The sequence below is a fragment of the Pogonomyrmex barbatus genome, unplaced genomic scaffold, assembly GCF_055798465.1.
Source record: "Pogonomyrmex barbatus isolate J1 unplaced genomic scaffold, ASM5579846v1 scaffold8, whole genome shotgun sequence".
Taxonomy (NCBI): Eukaryota; Metazoa; Arthropoda; class Insecta; order Hymenoptera; family Formicidae; genus Pogonomyrmex; species Pogonomyrmex barbatus.
This window is the reverse complement of record NW_028297182.1, coordinates 4,427,868-4,446,721: the sequence shown is the minus strand read 5'-3', so window position 1 is coordinate 4,446,721 and position 18,854 is coordinate 4,427,868. Positions and strand designations below refer to the sequence as shown.

At 24.8% G+C, this 18,854-nt stretch overlaps 2 protein-coding genes across 5 annotated transcripts; both read right to left on the bottom strand.

The window, feature by feature from the left end:
• Nucleotides 1-831: 831 nt before the first annotated feature.
• LOC105423902 (aminopeptidase N-like) lies at nucleotides 832-11,290 on the bottom strand. Its single transcript, XM_089083819.1, has 13 exons — nucleotides 11,221-11,290; nucleotides 8,997-10,216; nucleotides 7,655-8,268; nucleotides 6,549-6,995; nucleotides 6,177-6,360; nucleotides 5,763-5,919; nucleotides 5,393-5,474; nucleotides 4,394-4,731; nucleotides 3,484-3,764; nucleotides 3,084-3,265; nucleotides 2,621-2,971; nucleotides 2,440-2,509; nucleotides 832-1,525 (listed from the first exon to the last, which is right to left on the bottom strand). The coding sequence occupies exons 3-13, from the start codon at nucleotides 8,266-8,268 to the stop codon at nucleotides 1,397-1,399; spliced, it is 2,835 nt and encodes a 944-aa protein (XP_088939945.1). The 5' UTR covers nucleotides 8,997-10,216; nucleotides 11,221-11,290; the 3' UTR covers nucleotides 832-1,396.
• A 28-nt stretch (nucleotides 11,291-11,318) lies between these two features.
• Nucleotides 11,319-18,443, bottom strand: LOC105422705 (uncharacterized). 4 transcript variants are annotated; one of them, XM_089083848.1, is made up of 6 exons: nucleotides 17,839-18,443; nucleotides 16,394-17,033; nucleotides 14,123-15,051; nucleotides 13,125-13,460; nucleotides 11,884-12,065; nucleotides 11,319-11,771 (listed from the first exon to the last, which is right to left on the bottom strand). In XM_089083848.1, the coding sequence occupies exons 5-6, from the start codon at nucleotides 12,051-12,053 to the stop codon at nucleotides 11,615-11,617; spliced, it is 327 nt and encodes a 108-aa protein (XP_088939974.1). In that variant the 5' UTR covers nucleotides 12,054-12,065; nucleotides 13,125-13,460; nucleotides 14,123-15,051; nucleotides 16,394-17,033; nucleotides 17,839-18,443; the 3' UTR covers nucleotides 11,319-11,614. The 4 variants fall into 4 exon arrangements, 3 of the variants coding, with proteins under 3 accessions (XP_088939974.1, XP_088939973.1, XP_088939975.1); XM_089083847.1 differs by lacking the exon at nucleotides 16,394-17,033; XM_089083849.1 differs by lacking the exons at nucleotides 16,394-17,033; nucleotides 17,839-18,443 and adding an exon at nucleotides 15,229-16,097.
• Nucleotides 18,444-18,854: the final 411 nt, after the last annotated feature.

Sequence of the window (18,854 nt, the reverse complement as noted above, 5' to 3'; positions counted from 1 at the left end):
TTTTAAATGTTTTCTTACATAAGTAATTACATTATTAATTTTTAATGAAGTCGTAATTATTAAGATTTATTGCCAAATCGTTGGATTAAAAATACACATTGAATAAACATTATGTTTATTACATGTATTTTCCTAATAAAAATGTAAAGGACGTCTCGTATGTTTTATATTTAATTGTATATAAATTACATTATTTTTTATTGGTAATAAAATGTTTGTACACCTATGTGTATATATATATATATATATATATATATATATATATATATATACACATAGGTGTACATATATATATATATATATATTACACATAAATTTAACATTAAATATGTAGACAATATCTAGTCCATCCAAGAATTCAAAATCTTTAATAATATTGTTAATAGAAGATTTTATAATTCAGAAATTTATTTATTTATATTTAATTTATATATTAATATAATCTTAAAGTTTTATTCGAAGCAAATAAATGTTGATACATATTTCTGTTTACTTTTGCAGAAATTGAATGAAATATTTTTAACGCTTTTCCAAATAGTTTCTGAAATGTTTCTAAAATTAAAATATATAAAAACGCTGTTGATAAATGTTTATGGTAAATTTATTTACAAATAGAAATTATCTTTATGATTAATAAACAATAAATAATTATTTAAGTTAACATTACATACAAAATTCTCTAAAAATAACTCAGTTATTTAAATTATTTTGTTAACTGTATTCACAGAATTTCAAATATTGAAAATAACAATGCCATTTATAATTTGAAATTTTGAACAATTTATCAATATTCGTGCATTTCCTTGTTAGTTATTTTGTAATCTTTTTCATAAAACGCGATAATCAACTTCGAAAAATAAGACTAAGCAACTAGTTATAGATAAGACTAATGTAAAATCTATAGCTAATGTTATATATACTATTTGACGTCTATTTTACACATATACTTAGAATATACGTACAGAAGTTTTATACGCATCATAGAATATATTTTTAATAATTATTATAAAATTAATTATGAATAAGAATAATTTATAATAATATTAATAATATATTTTAAAGTAATGCTAATATAAATGTCAAAAATTTCTAACGATATCAGTCTGTTTTCTTCTCTGAGATTGATTGTCGAATGATTGATTGATTATCGAATGTTACAAAGCGATATCCACAAAGTGGAAAACAAGAAAGGTGCGAATATATCGATATGTATCTATTTTTACAAAACAAGTCTTAGACAAATCCTAGATTGTATTCCGATTTTCTCTAACAATATTGAGAAACTATGATACCTGACACGAAATATGGATACATTTTTGCACCGGCAGTAATATCGAAATGGTATACAAAGCAGTATAAATTTAATACAATCTTCTCTTATATAATCCTTTAAAGATTAAAACGGGATCATCTTACATTCATCATCTACAATATTTACATAAAGTTTCTTGAGACGCATTTTTATTTTATATTCAGTATTCTGAAGTAATGAATTAGTAAGATTCTTACGTATCCATTTCTGCATCTGCAAAATTAACATAGTTATGTTAAATATGCATACATTCTGCAAAATTATTAATTTTAGAAAGGAAAATTGTAATATGAAACACATGACATTATATAATAATGTTATGATATTACTTGTGTATCTTACTTATGTATTCATTTATGTATTTCTTTATAGGCTATCTAATCATTATTGACAGAGAGCTTATATGCAGGCAAAGCCGATTTTACTGATAATAACAAAAAAAATCCTTAGTCCGCGTCGCGATATTCGCAATTAATAAAAAGTTAATAAAAAGATAATACGCGCATTTACGATTTACGATTGTTGTTAGGTATGCGATGAGATATTTAGGCGTGTTATCTACAAATAATGCACTATTCGCTTATTTGCACGCATCTAAACGTCTCGTTTCTAGCAACAATGAAAGCTATATCCTATAGGCATATGTTTATTCACAAATTTTCATTAAATAATGACTTATTAGTAATTGAGAAATACGAAAAATATAGGATTTTTTATCCTGTTTTAACAATGCAACTCTTATACAAATGTCACGAAGTGAGGATCCTTTACATCACACAGAATCAGAATGTATCAAGTTTTGGAAAATACTGACGTTATTGTTTTTATAATAAAATAATAAATAAAATAATTTTGTAAATTTGTATGTTGTTTGTAATCAGTAACAATACTCATACAGATATTAAAAATTAATAATTTTACCGACTTTTAATGAAATATATAAAATGAAATATATAAAAATAAATTATTAATTTTTTTTATATTACATATATATGTTATTTATATAATTCCTTAGTCAACAACATTAAAGTAAAATTTTTGTAACATTATGACATATAAAATATAATCAAAGTATCGTAATTTAACAAAAATATGTGAAAAAAGTTATTGTGCTTAATAAAACTTACCTCACAGAGTAATTTACCAGAATATGTATAATTTATAATATTAATTATTGCTGCAGTTGTACTAATCTCTCTAGAAAAGAAATTGCATATAATATAGTATAACAAAATAATGTAATAAAGTTCTAATTGTATGCAAATTAAAAATTTGCATTAAACATATAAAATTTGAAAACATTGTTACTTGGGCTTGATTTCTTCCAAATTGTTTAATAAAATGTAATTAATTATATCATCATTTGCATGTCTCTGAATAACGTAATAAGACCAATAAATATAGTTTTTAATAACAGAGATCATCCGTGCATCTTTTGTATAAAAGAGGATGTAATCATTTCTTAATTTCTTTAGCTTATCGAAGAGGGACAGGAGACTGTAAGTATCATTACAGCAAGCTAGAGATTTCATCATTTCTGGATATTTAATTTTCGAAACTTTATCCAAATCTATAAATAGTTGGTCAAGAGAAATGCTAGATACACATAAACCATTACAGAACGTCCATTCCCTCCACCATGGTAACAGTTTATTTTTTCTGAAACATTTTACCATAAAATTATAATTTGTATTTTTATATATTTTTATTTAAAGTATGACGTGTATTTTAAATATTGTAAAAATATTACAATAGAAGAACAAATAATTACATCGGATTTAACAAATGCCATTGCAACTTATATTCAGCATGTTTTTTGCATTCGCTGTCACCGAGAATACAAGCCCATCTTAGAGCTTCTTGTCTCAAACATTTAATAAACATGTCATCATTAGATTCCTCCTCGTATCCAATCTTTTGAAGAAGTGAACCCAGTTGCATTCGTAGTTTCTTCTAAATATTATAAAATAAAATAAAGATAACATTAATTTTACATTAATTCAAAAAATTTTAAACTGAATTTCTTGTAGAAATGTAAAAAATTTTATTTTTCTAAATTAGTTACATCATATTTTTTAGAGGAAGAATTTAGATAAATATTAAAAGTAAATTAATATTTGGAACATAACAACATAAGTTGTCAGAATTTTCTTTACTGAAATCGCTTTTACCTTGAATATTATATTATTGACATTATAAAACGGTAGAATGTGTGACATGTACTCAGCAGCTTTGAACATAGGATACCATGGTATATAGTCCGTTTCCCACTTTAGATAGCTTACGACATCCCAAAATACATAAAAATTTAATTTGCCTGATATGGCTAAATGGAATGTATCATCGATGATTTGAGCACGATTTAAAACATTAATATTTGCATAATTCTTGGAATTAAGATAATTTATAATTCCTAACCAACTTTCCAAATCATAATGTACCCGGTAATATCCTGTCATGCGAAATAAATAATTACGATTTGTCATTAAATTATATTAAATTATAATATAATTGTTATTAATTACAGATTGAATATTATTAAATGTTATTTTTACTTTTAAATATGATCAAAAATACAAATTAAAATATTAATTAATAATTTAGCTCGTATTATAAATAATAAAAAAATTCATATTTACAAACTAATGTAATATTGAATTTTATGTTACTTATGTTATTATGTTTATAGATCATTAAGTTGACCTCTTCTTTACAACAATATATTATGTATATACAATAAATTATATATAATAAACGATATAATAAATATGAAACATTTGCTTATAAATGTTGCATATCAGAAGAGAATAATATCAAAGTATTTCATGAAATATATAAATATGATTATTAAATTAATGTAATTTGTTTAAGAAAAAAATAATTGTAGATGGATTAAAATCACTAAAAGAAGCATAGACAATTCTAAATTATATTAGCTATACAATCTTAAAGTCAAATATATCCTATTTAAGAACTTTGTTACAAAAATAAGTCAATAATATTTTCTTTTTTATAGTTAACAAGTTTTCAGAATAAATAAATTAATGATATTTTACATTTAAATATTTGATCGTCATTTACCTGTTTGTTGTCGATTGATTATTATGAACCGACTGTGTTCAGAATTGTAACACGTTGTAAGAAAGTGCTTTTGTTCCCATAGACAAAATGTGGGTAAAATTCGTTTCAAATTTATGTACACTTGATGTGTTAACGGTACCGTCCAGTTTTCGGAAGCAGTTTGTAGAAAAATTTTCGTCCATTCGGAACCAATGATTTCCGCTACACTAAGAATAGGATATTGCTTTTCTTGTATCCAAGGATTCATCAGATCTTTCACATTGATTTTCTCCAAATCCATAGTTTGTGAATCATACACAGATTGCATTACAGTCCAGAAATCGTCCAGACTTCCCGTCCTTACAAAAATGTATAAAATTTATCTATTCACGATGTATATTCTATGATAGAGACAATATCAGCAAATATAATTTTCTCTTATATAGCATAAAGACAAATTTACACAATTTTTATAATTGTCGAAAAAAAAACACATAATTCACATCATTCACTCAGTTCAGTTATCAATATGTGAAACAGACGCCCGTGATTTTATTTGCGCAAAACTGCAATATTAAGTTGTAAAGTCTCAACATCGACTGCACCGATTGAATTTTAATTGAGATTATTGAATAATAGATAAAGTTTATAAAAATATTTACCAATTTTTTTCCATTATTATCTACAAACGAAAATACATATAAAGATATATTCAAAATATAATTAAATTAAATTTTAATGCTGATTAAGTCATTCATTAAGATATAGCAAATTTTTGGATACAAATCTTTTTTTTATTTTAACACATGTTATTTAAATTTTTTCTTATTTCGAGAAGTAAGACAGTATTTGAGAAAATTATTTTATATGCAATAACATTATACGGCACAAAAATAGCAAAGAATATAGTAAATTATTATTTACATATAAACTTACATGTAACAAAGAAATAAAAATGAAAAATTACTTATTTGTCGTAAAGAAAAAGAGAGAAAAGATACAAGACATGAAAATACTTACTTTCTTTTCATATACATATTAATCCCTTTCTGAAATATTTCATCACCCACTGTATGGTGTAGCATACGCAATATAGAAGGTGCTACAACAGATGAGTATTATAAGATCAAACATGCAAGAAATTATACGTACAATAAATTTATCGAAATTCTTAGAGACATTGATAAGACTACAATTAATTAAAAATTTTGATGCTGCTAGAATATATTTGTCTTAAAATATTCATTACTTATTTCAGTCATTACTTATTTCAGTGAATAAAAAAATATGTAAATTAAAATGTGTAAAGTAAAAATTTATATTTGGTATAGTTTTTAAATAATTTTACATGTTTTAATTGTTTCAACTTTATTTATTCAGTACTCTATACCTTTTATGTAATAGGTGAAAGAGAAGAGAGAATTAATTTCAGAGATACTGTCAACTTCTGAACCAAGAGGATTCATAACTTGTGAATCATCTAGACGGAGAGATTCTTGTTGAGTCTGGACTACGAATAAATCCAACATCCGACTCTCAGGCATAATCTAGACATTACAAGTATAGTCAAATAAATAATAATTTAATTATTAGTTTATTATCATTAGTCTAATAACCCTTAACAATATAATTCTATTAATAAAAATTTTATAAACGATTTCACATGAATGCGACATAATTCTTTTCGTTCAACTTAAATATCATTGAAAATATTGGAAAAATATTCTTTCTCTCCTCGTGTGCTTTCAAATAAAACTTATATTCAGTTTTCTTTGAAAGTATTATCACACACATGAAAAAATACCTGATTTATTGTATACACGCCGTACAACGTAGCAATACCCTCGTTCAACCACATGCAAGACCACCATGATGGACTAACCGCAGTACCAAACAATTGACCAACCACTTTACGTCCTATTTTACGTGATAACTCTATTTTGCGTGCAATGGGATCTATTTTTTCATTGTAAATAATATCTTCTTCTCTAAACATAACAAACAAATGATTCGTTATATACAAATATTCACAATATATGCTATTTTTTAATACTGGTAGCATTACATACTATATAATATTTACTACGTTTCTTTATTCTACAATTTTTATTATACAATGCTTACAATGTTTTATTATAAAAGTATAAAAATTAATTTTATTTTAAACGTATTCTACCTGTAAAGTACGAACGCCAATTTATCCACGCCGTCATCTGTCAAACCTGCGATCGCAAATTGATTTCTTAATAAATTTCCTTCCAGTTGCCATGTATGTTCAACAGTACGTGTGACATCTTCAATTAATCTCAAAATTTGATCCCATTGTACTTTCATCAACTCTCTTCTCCATAATTTGACGTTTTGTATGGGAGAAATATCAGTATAATCATGCTTATCAAATATCACAATTCCTATTCGGTACGTGGATATTTCAGGAATAATTACGATATAGTATGTCGTCAAAGATTTTGACGTAGATGCAAAACGAAAAGAATTTGAAAGAACATTGTAAGATTCAGGAACATTTACAACAATGACAAATTCAGCTTTTAATCCGGGTTCGTCCCAACATGGAAAGAGTCGTCGCATTCCTATCGCTGAGTTATTTGTTACGATCAGCCATCTAACACATTCAATTAATTTTGATAATTGTGTAATAAGACAATTTTTTATTTTCAATAACATTTAAATTAATTTATTATAGGAACGGGGGAAAGAGCGAATATATTTTAATAGAAATATTTTTGCAGCTCTTATGTTTTATTAGTGCAAGACGTGACCTTCTTTTCTACTACTTTTTTCCAATTCAATATATTTATATTATTATGCATACATATATATACAGATTATAAATAAATGTTAAAAGATTCGTATTAAAAATTCTATTTTATTTACGCGCATAATATTTATAAAGAATTTATTTAATAAAACATCTTTAAGGAGAAATAATATCACTTTATACGTTATTATTTTTATAACTTTTTGCAAAGTGTTTACTTTAGCTTACTATATATTTTGCAACAAAACTAAAGCTTTTTTTAAAACTCTATAAATATTATAACATTAACAGAGATATAACATATTATTTTCCATATATTTAAAGAACTTTATTATAGACCGCCTATACCATTGTGAATCATTAATTTTCACTAGTTCAGAGACTCTTTTTAATTTTTATTATATAATATTTATTAGTATTTAATAGATATAAATAGTAGACTCATTTTAGACATTATTACATAATATTTTTAAAGTGATGTGATTTTACGTTTTCATACTCACTTTTTTTCTCTTATCGCATTTATATATGAGACCTTGACAAAACCTCCATCATTAGCAATAACACCTTTATACGTTATGCTCAAAGTATAATTACCAGGACGTAGAACCTCAGAGAAATCCAAGACGACAATTTGCAGTTCGTGTATATACGAAATATCACGTGCTTTATCCACTATTACATATTTACCGTTTTTTCCAGTTAATATGACTTCAGTTATTTCCAAATTTGCTGAATGCAGACTTATATTTTGTGTAGCCTTAAGAATCATAATCATAATACAACATTCTCCATAGAAGATATCCTCTCCTGTCTCTAATGTTAGTTCAATATTGTATTTTTTTGGTTTTATAAAATCAGGCAAACGAGGATTGACAAGCCTATCACGTAAGGTTTTAGACGTTTGGTATATGTAAGAGTGTGTAGCATTGGATGTAATTTCCTTAGTGTTTTTGATTACTTCTGATCTTCTAGTTCTCGTTGTTTTTGGTCCGTTTATTTGCTTGTTATTTATTTTAAATTTGTCAAATACATTTTCTTTGTGTTGGTAAAGAGCCATAACGTAATTTAGTAAACTTCCATATAGTAACAATTTTATTAATTTGGTAATATTCATCTAAACAAATTTTTTATTTACAGAAATGTATTTTTTATTAGAAACAGAAATATGAAGTAAAATTATATCTTCGAAATTTGACTTTTGCAAAAAGTATGAAATCATAGTTAAAGATTTTTTTTATTGATAGGTTTATAATCACAACAGAAAAATATAAAGCTAACTAAAACAGTTACAGCTTGTTCTCGAAAGTTGATTCTTAAGTTCTAAATATCATATATCTGTCTATCTAAATCTGTGTATCTAAATTCAAGTAATTAAATTATCAACGTGCCGTTATTTTTAGGACTTGCAACGTATTGATTCTCTCAAATTCAATACGCAAATTTTTAATATTGATTGAAAGTTTCTTTTAATATCTACTACACCGAGAAGGAAATAGAATTGTTTATTAGTGTTATAAGAACATATCGTTTCATTATTATATGTAATATCATATCGACACATCTACAACAAAGTGAAGTGAAACTTCTTATCTTAAGAAAAACTTTTAATGGTAATAATAATTTTAAAAAAGAGATTGTATGTAAACTATACTTGCGTTCTGAAATGCGTTTAAATCTTTATTAATATTATATTTATATAACAAAATATAGATATTGTACTATTGATTAATTTATTAAAATTAGTGTATTAATGTATTAATGTATTAATCAATTAATGTATTATAACTGTGTAGGCTTAATGATATTTAAAATGATTTGCAATAATTTGTTCAAGTTGTATACCGTTTATAAGTGATAGAAAATAATGTAATTTCTGAATCCCTCTGCTTCGACAGTTTGTAACAAAGTAATGACCGTGCCAACAGACATCGGTACTTATAAAGGACATTATAATAAGCAGTGGGAGGTATAAATATAACATGTCATTATTTATACTAAATTCAGTTTACCATTGTTTTTTTGTTGTTATGTTCTTAAATATGTATTATTAAAATTGATTTTAATACAAATTAAGCTAACAATACAAAGTGTATATTGAAATATTTCTCTTAAAATTTATTAACATAAAAATAAAGAAGACTGCAATTAAATGTAAACATTTTTAAAATGTCTTCTTATATAAGTAATTACATTATTAATGAATTACTCGTAATTATTACGGTTTATTGATAAATAATATATAATTGTTTAAACTAATATTACATATAAAAATTCTCTAAGAATACCTCAGTTATTTAAATTATTTTGTTAATTGTATTCACAGAATTTCAAATATTGAGAATAACAATTATAATTTGAATTTTGACAAATTATCAGTATTCATGCCTTTACTCGTTAATTATTTTGTAGTCTTTTTCATAAAATGCGATAAATCAATTTTGAAAAATAAGACTAGGCAACTAGTCAAAGATAAGATTAATATAAAATCGTTATATATTATTTGACGTTTATTTTACACATACATTTAAAATATACATACAGAAATTCTATACGCATTATAGTATATATTTTTAATAATTATTATAAAATTAATTATGTATAAGAATAATTTATAATAATATTAATAATATATTTTAAAATAAGGCTAACATAAATGTCAGAAGCTTCTAACGATATCAGTCTGTTTTCTTCTCTGAGATTGATTGTCGAATTACAAGGAGATATCTACAAAGAGGAAAACAAGAAAGATGTGAATACCGATATATATCTATTTTAACCACGAAATAACAAATCCTAGATTATATTCCGATTTTTTCTAACAATATTGAAAAACTGTGATATCTGACACGAAATACATTTTTAGCACTGGCAGTAATATCGAAATGGTACACAGAGCAGCATAAATTTAATGCAATCTTCTCTTATATAATCCATTAAAGACTAAAGCAGGATCATCTTACATTCATCATCCACTTACATAGAGAGAGAGAGACGCATTTTTTTATATGTTCGGTATTATGAAGTAATGAATTAGTAAGATTCTTATGTATCCGTTGCTTCATCTGCAAAATTAACATAGTTACGTTAAATATGCTTATATTCTGCAAAATTATTAATTTTAGAAAAGAAAATTGTAATCTGAAACACATGATATTTTATAATAATGTTATGATATTATTTATGTATCTTACATGTATTTGTTTATATATTTTTTTATAAGCTATCTAATCATTATTGACAGAGAGCTTAAATGCAAATCCGATTTTACTGATAATAACTGATAATAACTAAAAAAAATTCTTAACGCGTCGCGACGTTTGCAATTAATAAAAAGTTAATAAAAAATAAGAGCGAATTTGGAGAGGCAGTTCAATATTACGCGCATTTACGATTGTTAGATATGCGATGAGATGTTTGAGAGTATGATCTACAAATAATGCACTATTTGCTTATCTGCACGCATCCAAACGTCTCGTTTCTAGTAATAATGAAAGCTATATTTCGTAGGCATATATTTACTCATTTTAATTTTATTAATTAATGATTTATTAGCAATTGGGAAATACGAAAAATACAGGATTTTTTTATCCTGTTTTGACAACGCTACTTGCACACAAACTTGTGTCAGGAAGTATAGAAAGAATTCTTTATATCGCACATGAAGATATATCAAGTTTTAGAAAATACTGACGTTATTATTTTTTTATATATAATAATTTTGTAAATTTGTATATTGTTTGTAATGAATAACAATATTCATATATATATATATATATATATATATATATATACACACACACACACACACACACATTAAAAATTAATAATTTTACCGATTCTTATGTCGAAATATATAGAAATAAAGTATTAATTTTTTTTATATTACATTTATGTTATTCATCTAATTTCTTACTTAACAACATAGAAGTAGAAAATTTTTGTGACATTATGACATATATATAAAATATAATCAATTTGATTATATATAAAATATAATAAAAGAATTGTAAGTTAACGGTAGAAAATGCATAAAAGGAGAAGAGTAATCGTGTGTAATTAAACTTACTTTACAGAGTAATTTCCTAGAACAAGTATAATTTATAATATTAATTAATGCTGCGGTTGTACTAATCTCTCTAGAAAAGAAATTGCATATAATATAATATAATAAAATAATGTAATAAAATTCTAATTGTATTCAAAATTAAAAATTTACATTAAACATATAAAATTTATGAAAACAAGTTATTACTTGAACTTGATTTCTTCCAAATTGTTTAATAAAATTAATTGAATTATTATTTGCATATCTCTGAATAACATAATAAAAACAAAAAATGTAGTTTTTAATAATCGAGATCATCCGTGCATTATCTTTTGTATAAGAAAAGATGTAATCATTTCTTAACTTCTTTAGCTTCTTTAGCTTATTGAAAAGAAACAGGAGACTATGAGTATCATCACAGCAAGCTAGAGATTTCATCTGGATTCATTTCTGAATATTTAATTTTCGAAACTTCATCCAAATCTTCAAATAATTTGTCAAGAGAAATGCTAGATACACATAAACCATTATAAAACGTCCATTCCTTCCACCATGGTAACAGTTTATTTTTTCTGAAACATTTTATCATAAAATTATAATTTGTATTTTTGCATATTTTTATTTAAAGTATGACGTATATTGCAAATATAGTAAAAATATTACAATAGAAGAATTAATAATTACGTCGTACTTAACAAATGCCATTGCAATTGAAATTCAGCATGTTTTTTGCATTCGCTATCACCGAGAACACATGCCCATCTTAAAGCTTCTTGTCTTAAACATTTAATAAGACTGTTGTCGTTAGGTTTTTCTTCATATCTAATCTTTTGAAGAAGCGGACCCAATTGCATTAGTAATTTCCTCTGAGTATTGTAAAGTAACATAAAAATAACATTAATTATTTAAAAAATTTTAAGCAAAATCTTCTAGACCCTACTTGTAAAATTTTGTTTCTCTAAATTAGTTACATCTTTAGTTACATATTAGTTATATATCTTTTAGAGAAAGATTTAGAAAATTATTAAAAGTAAAATATTAATATTTTGAACATAATAACATAAGTTGTTAAAATTTTTTTTGTGAAATCGCTTTTATCTTGAATATTGCACTATCGGTACTATGAAACGATAAAATGTATGACATGTGTTCAGCAGCTTTGAACATAGAATACCATGGTATATAGTCCGTTTCCCATTTTAGATAGCTTACGACTTCCCAAAATACAGAAGAATCTAATTCGCCTGATATTGTTAAATGGAACGTATCATCGATGATTTCAGCACGATTTACGACATTAATATTTGTACAATTCTCAGAATTTAGATAACGTACGATTTTTAACCAACTTTTCAAATTATAAAATATACGGTAGTATCCTGTCATGTGATAAATAAATATTATTTGCCATTAAAGTGTATTAAATTGTAATGTAATTGATATTAATTAGAGATAGAATTGCTTGTATTATAAATAATAAAAAATTGGTATTTACTAACTAATATAATTTTGAATTTTACGTCGAAAATGTTGCGGATCATTCGGTTGACAACTTTTTCACAGCGATATAATAAATTTTTATGAAACTTAACCTTTGTTTATAAATATTGCATATCAGAAAGGAATAATATCAAAGAATTTCATACATATAAATATAATTATTAAACTAAATGCGTTAATCGTTATTCGTTTAAGAAAAGAATAATTATAGATGGATTAAAATCACTAAAAGGAGCATATAGGCAATTCTAACTTATATATAATATTAACTTGATATACAATTTTAAAGTCATATATATCCTATCTAAGAACTCTGTTACAAAAATAGGTCAAGAACTTCTTTTTTTCCATAATTAACAAGTCTTCATAGTGTAAGATGAATGAATTAATGATATTCCACATTTAAATATTTGATCGTCATTTACCTGTTTGTTGCCGATTGATTATTATGAACTGACTGTGTTCAGAGTTGTAACATTTTGCAAGAAACTGCTTTTGTGCACGGACTAAACAAAATTTGGGTAAAATTCGTTTTAAATTTATATACACTTGATTTGTTAATGGCACCGTCCAGTTTTTGGAGGCAGTTTCTAGAACAATTTTTGTCCATTCGGTACCATAGGTTTGCGTTAAGAATGGGATATTGCTTTTCTTGTATCCAAAGATTCATCAGGTCTTTCACGTTAATTTTCTCCAAATCCATGAGTTGTGAATCATAGATAGATTACATTATAGTCCAAAAATCGTCCAGACATTCCGTTCTTTTTACAAAAATGTAGAAAAATTAATTCTATTAACGATGTATATGATAAAGACAATATCAGCAAACAAACATGATTTTCTCGATATGTAGCATAAACACAAATTTACAGCAATTTTATAATTGTCGAAAAACACGCATAATTTGCATCGTTCGCTCAATTTAGTTCTTGCGGGACAGATGCCCGTGATTTTATTTGCGCAAAATTGCAATATAAGTTGTAAAGTTTCAACATCGAATTGCACGGATTGAATTTTAATTAAGATAATAGATAATAAATAGATAAATTTTGTAATAAAAATGTTTTCAATTTTTATCACTATTATCTACAAACAAAAATAATATGTAATTATATAATCGAAAAATAATTACATTAAATTTTATTGATGATTAATCATTTAGTTTAAATATCAAATTTTTGGATAAAAAATTTTCTTCTTATTTTAAAACATTTAAATTTTTTCTTATTTCGAGAAATAAAAAAGTATTTGACAAAAAAAATGTTACAAAAAATAACATAGTTGTTGTATATTGCGAAATAGCAAAGAATATAGTAAATTATTATTTACATATAACCTTACATCATGTAACGAAGAAATTAAAATAAAAAATTATTCATTTGACAAAAAAGGAAAGAGAGGAAAAAGACATGAAAATACTTACTCTCTTTTCATATACACATTAATCCCTTTTTGAAAAATTTCATCACCCACTGTATGATGTAACATACGCAATATAGAAGGTGCTACAACAAATAAGCGTTATAAGATCAAACAAAAGTTATACTCTAAACTTATGAAAGTTCTCAGAAATATTGAGACTACAATTAATTAAAAATTTCGATGTTTTTAGAATATATTTGTTTTAGAATATATCTTTACTTATTTTAATAAATAAAAAAATATGTAAATTGAAGTAACTTTATTATTTTTAGTATACTACTTAAATATTTTACATGCTTTAATTGTTTTAACTTTTTTTATTCAGTACTGCATATCTTTTATGTAATAAGTGAAAGAGAAGAGAGAATTAATTTCAGAGATACTGTTAACTTCTGAACCAAGAGAATTTCATAACTTGTGAATCATCTAGATGGAGAGATTCTTGTTGAGTCTGGACTACGAACAAATCCAACATCCGAGTTTCTGTATAGTCTAAATATTACAAATATAAGTCACGAAATAAATAATAATTTAATTATCAGTTTATTATCATTAGACTAATAACCATTAACAATATAATTAAATTATTAAAAATTTTATAAGCGATTTCACAAAAATGCAACAAAATTCTTTATGTTTAACATAAATATTATTGAAAATATTGGATGAATATTCTTTCTCTTCGTATATGCCTTCAAATAGAACTTATATTTAGTTTTCTTAAAAAGTATCACAAACATGACAAAATATCTGATTGATTGTGTACACGCCGAACAACGTAGCAATACCCTCGTTCAGCCACATGTAAGACCACCATGATGGACTAACTGCAGTACCAAACAATTGATCTACAACTTTACATCCTATTATACGTGATAACTCGATTTTGCGTGCGATGGGATTTCTTCATTGTAAATAATATCTTCTTCTCTGCAAACAACATATAAACAATATTGTTATATGTCACAAATATTCACCGTGTAATATTTTTGTTACTAATAACATTCTACTCTACATAATATTTACAACATTTTTTCCATTTCTGTAACTGTCTTACTATAGAAATATAGAAATATAGAAATTAATTTTTTTAAATGCACATACTACCTATAAAGTACGAACTGCAATTTATCCACGCTATCATTTGTCAAATCTGCGATCGCATATTTATTTCTCATTAAAGATTCTTCTGGTTGTTGCTACATAAATTCAACTACGATTGTGACATCTTTAATTAATTTTAAAATTTGATTCCATTGCACTTCGATCGACTTTCTTCTCCATAATTCGAGGTTTTATACGGGAGAAGTATAAATATAATCATTTTTATCGTATAACAAAATTGCTATACGATACGTAGGTATTTCAGGAGTTATAGCAAAACGTGTCATCGTCAACGTTGAGAGAAGAGAAGGTGTATTTGAAAAAACATTGTAATGTTCAGGATGTTTTATATAGTAATGGAAAAATTAGCTTTTAGTCCTGGTTCGTCCCATGGAAAGAGACGTCGCATTCCAGTTATTGAGTTACTTGTTGCGATGATCTAACATATTTAGTTAATTTTATTAATTATGTAGTAAGATATTTTTTTTATTCTTTAATAGCATATCGGGCATTATTATAGAAACTTAATAGAGAGCGAATAAATTTTAATAGAAACATTTTTTCGACTTCTATATTTATTAGTACATTTATTAGTACAAGACATGTTTTTTCTTTCTACTACTTTTTACAGTTTTATACACTAATTTATTATGCATATATTTATAGAAACACATATATTTATAGAATAAATGTTGAAAGATTCGAATTAAACATTCTATTTTATATACGCGGGCAATACTTGTAAAGAATTTATTTAGTAAAAATCTTTAAGGAAGGAATAATATCATTTTATACATTGTTATACGTTTTATACGTTGTTATAACTTTTTGCAGAATATTCACATTTTTTAAATATATATTTTGTAACAAAACCAAAGTCTCTTTCCAAACCAAACCAAAAACTCTATAAATATTATAACGTTACTTTTATACATGTTTAACGAACTTTCATTATCATGCAATGTAAGTCATTGTGAATCATTAACTTCCAATAATTAATAGACTTGTTGTTATATAACAATTATAACATTATAAGTATGTTTGCACAAATTTGCTTTAGATATTATGCGTGAGTATTAATTTTGATTAATTAAGGGACATAAATAATAAAATCGTTTTCTTTATTATTACAGTATTTTTAATATCATATATATGTTTTCTTACTCACTTTTTATCTCCTGTCGCATTTCTATATGATATTTTGATAAATCCTCCGACATCATTGGCAATGACACCTTTATACCATATAGTCAAATTATATTTATCAGGAGATAGGGTATCAACGAAATCCAAGACGACAATTTGCAGTTCGTGTATATAGATAATATTACGTGTTACATACACTATTTTTTGTTCACCAATAATTTTAGTTAGTTAGAAATGAGATAAATCTATTTATTTCTAAATTTGCTGAATGCAGGCTTATATTTTGTGTAATTTTAAGAATTTCTATGCTAATATCACTTATTCCATAGAAGATATCCTCTTCTGTATTTAATCTTAAATCAATTTTGTATTTTTTTGGTATTATAAAATCAGGCAAACGAAAATTAACTTCAGGTCTGACATGCATCGTATGTAGCATTGGATGTGATTTTATTATTGATTTCTGTTATTTCCGATCTTCTGGTTCTGGTTGTTTGTGGTCTGTTTATTTGCTCGTTATTCATTTTGGGTTTGTCGAACACATTTTCTTTATGTTGATAAAGAGCCGTAACGTAATTTAGTAAACTTCCATATAATAACTTTATTATAATTCCTTATAATAACTTTCCATATAATAATTTTATTAATTCGATAATATTCATCTAAATAAATTTTTCATTTACAGAAATTCGTATTTTTTATAAAAAACAGAAACATGAAGTAAAATTATATCGTCAAAATTTGACTTTTACCAAAACTATATAGCCATAATTATAGATTCTTTTATTGATAGATTATTTTATTGATAAATTTATGATCACAACAAGAAAGTACAAAATAACTGAAAGAGTCACAGCCTGTCTTTGAAAGCAGAATCTTAAGTTCTAAATATCATATATGTATATGAATATATGAATTAAATTCAAGTAATTATATTATCAATCACATGCCGTTATTTTTAGCGGACTTGAAACGTATTGATTATCAAATTCAGTACGCAAATTTTTGATACCGATTAAAAGTTCCTTTCATTATCTACTACATCGAGAAAGAAATAAAATCTTTACTGGTGTACTAGTGTTATGAGAACATATCATTTTGTTATATTGTTATATTATTATATTATTATATTATTTTAATGTATTAAAAATTTCATTATTACATTAAACATTATATCAATACATCTATAAAAAAGTGATATAAAACTTTTTATCTTAAAATAGACTTTTAACGTTAATAATAATTTTAAAAGAGGAATTATATGTAAACTGTACTTGCGTTTTAGAATACTTCTACATCTTTGACAATTATATTTAGATAACAAAATATTCATAAATATTTTTCTATTGATTTATTATATGTATTTATTTATTATATCTAAAACTGTGTAAATATATTTACACTGTGTAATAGATATATAATTAAAATGGTTTATAATAATTTGTTCAGTATTATATTTGTATTTACCGTTATAAGTGATAAAAAATAGTCTATTCTCTGAATCACGATCTCTCTGCTTCGACAGCTCGTTACGAAGTAATGCCAACCGACCGATGACCGTGCCAACAAATATCGATGCGTATAAAGGACATCATAATAAGTAGAGGGAGGTATCATTATTTATAACTCAATACAGATTACAATTATCTTTTTGCTCTTATGTATTTAAATATATATATTGTTAAAATTGATGTTAATACAAATTAACAATGGAAAATGTGTATTAAAATATTTCTCTTAAAATTTATTGACATAAAAATAAAGATAAATGTAATTAAATGTGAAAGTTTTTAAAATGTCTTCTTATACGGGTAAATATATTATTAATAAATTAAACGTAATTATTAATATTTATTATGAGTCGTAGGATTAAAAATACGCATTATATAAACATTATGTTGATTAGATGTATTTGGCTAATAAAAATATAAGGGATGCCTCATATGTTTTACATTTAAATGCATATGAATTATGATATTGTATATTGGTAATAAAATTTTCTATATGATGTGTACACACACACACACACACACACACACACGCGCGCGCGCGCGCGCGCGCACACACACACACACACACACATAGATGTAAATCAGATGTAAATTTAAAATTGTAGACAATGTCTAAATGTTCTTCAATTCAAAATTTTTAATAACATTGTTTAGAAGATTCTATATTTCTATATTAGAAATTTTTATAGTATATAATCTTACAATTTTACGTTATTCAAAGCAAATAAATGTACATATTTCTGTTTATTTTTGCAGAAGTTTAATGAAATATTTTTTACGGTTGTTCGAATGGTTCCTGAATTGCATTTAAAATTTTAATTTTAAAATTAAAACATATAATGACGCTACTGATTCCTGTGTTAAATTTATTTAAAAATACAATTTATCTTTACGATAGATAAACAATAAATAATTATTTAAATTAATACTTTAAAATTCTCTCAGGACAGCCCAAGTATTTAAATCATTTTG

Bases quoted from the DNA above. Each gene is read 5' to 3' on its own strand.
- LOC105423902 (XM_089083819.1), bottom strand. From the start codon at position 8,268: ATGAATATTACCAAATTAATAAAATTGTTACTATATGGAAGTTTACTA. The intron at 5,920-6,176 runs GTATTTTTTCAT...TGTAATGTCTAG, and splicing joins GCGTGTATACAATAAATCAG to ATTATGCCTGAGAGTCGGAT. The intron at 2,510-2,620 runs GTAACAATGTTT...TTTCTTTTCTAG, and splicing joins TTGGAAGAAATCAAGCCCAA to AGAGATTAGTACAACTGCAG.
- LOC105422705 (XM_089083848.1), bottom strand. From the start codon at position 12,053: ATGCAATTGGGTCCGCTTCTTCAAAAGATTAGATATGAAGAAAAACCT. The intron at 11,772-11,883 runs GTAATTATTAAT...AAAATGTTTCAG, and splicing joins TGGCATTTGTTAAGTACGAC to AAAAAATAAACTGTTACCAT.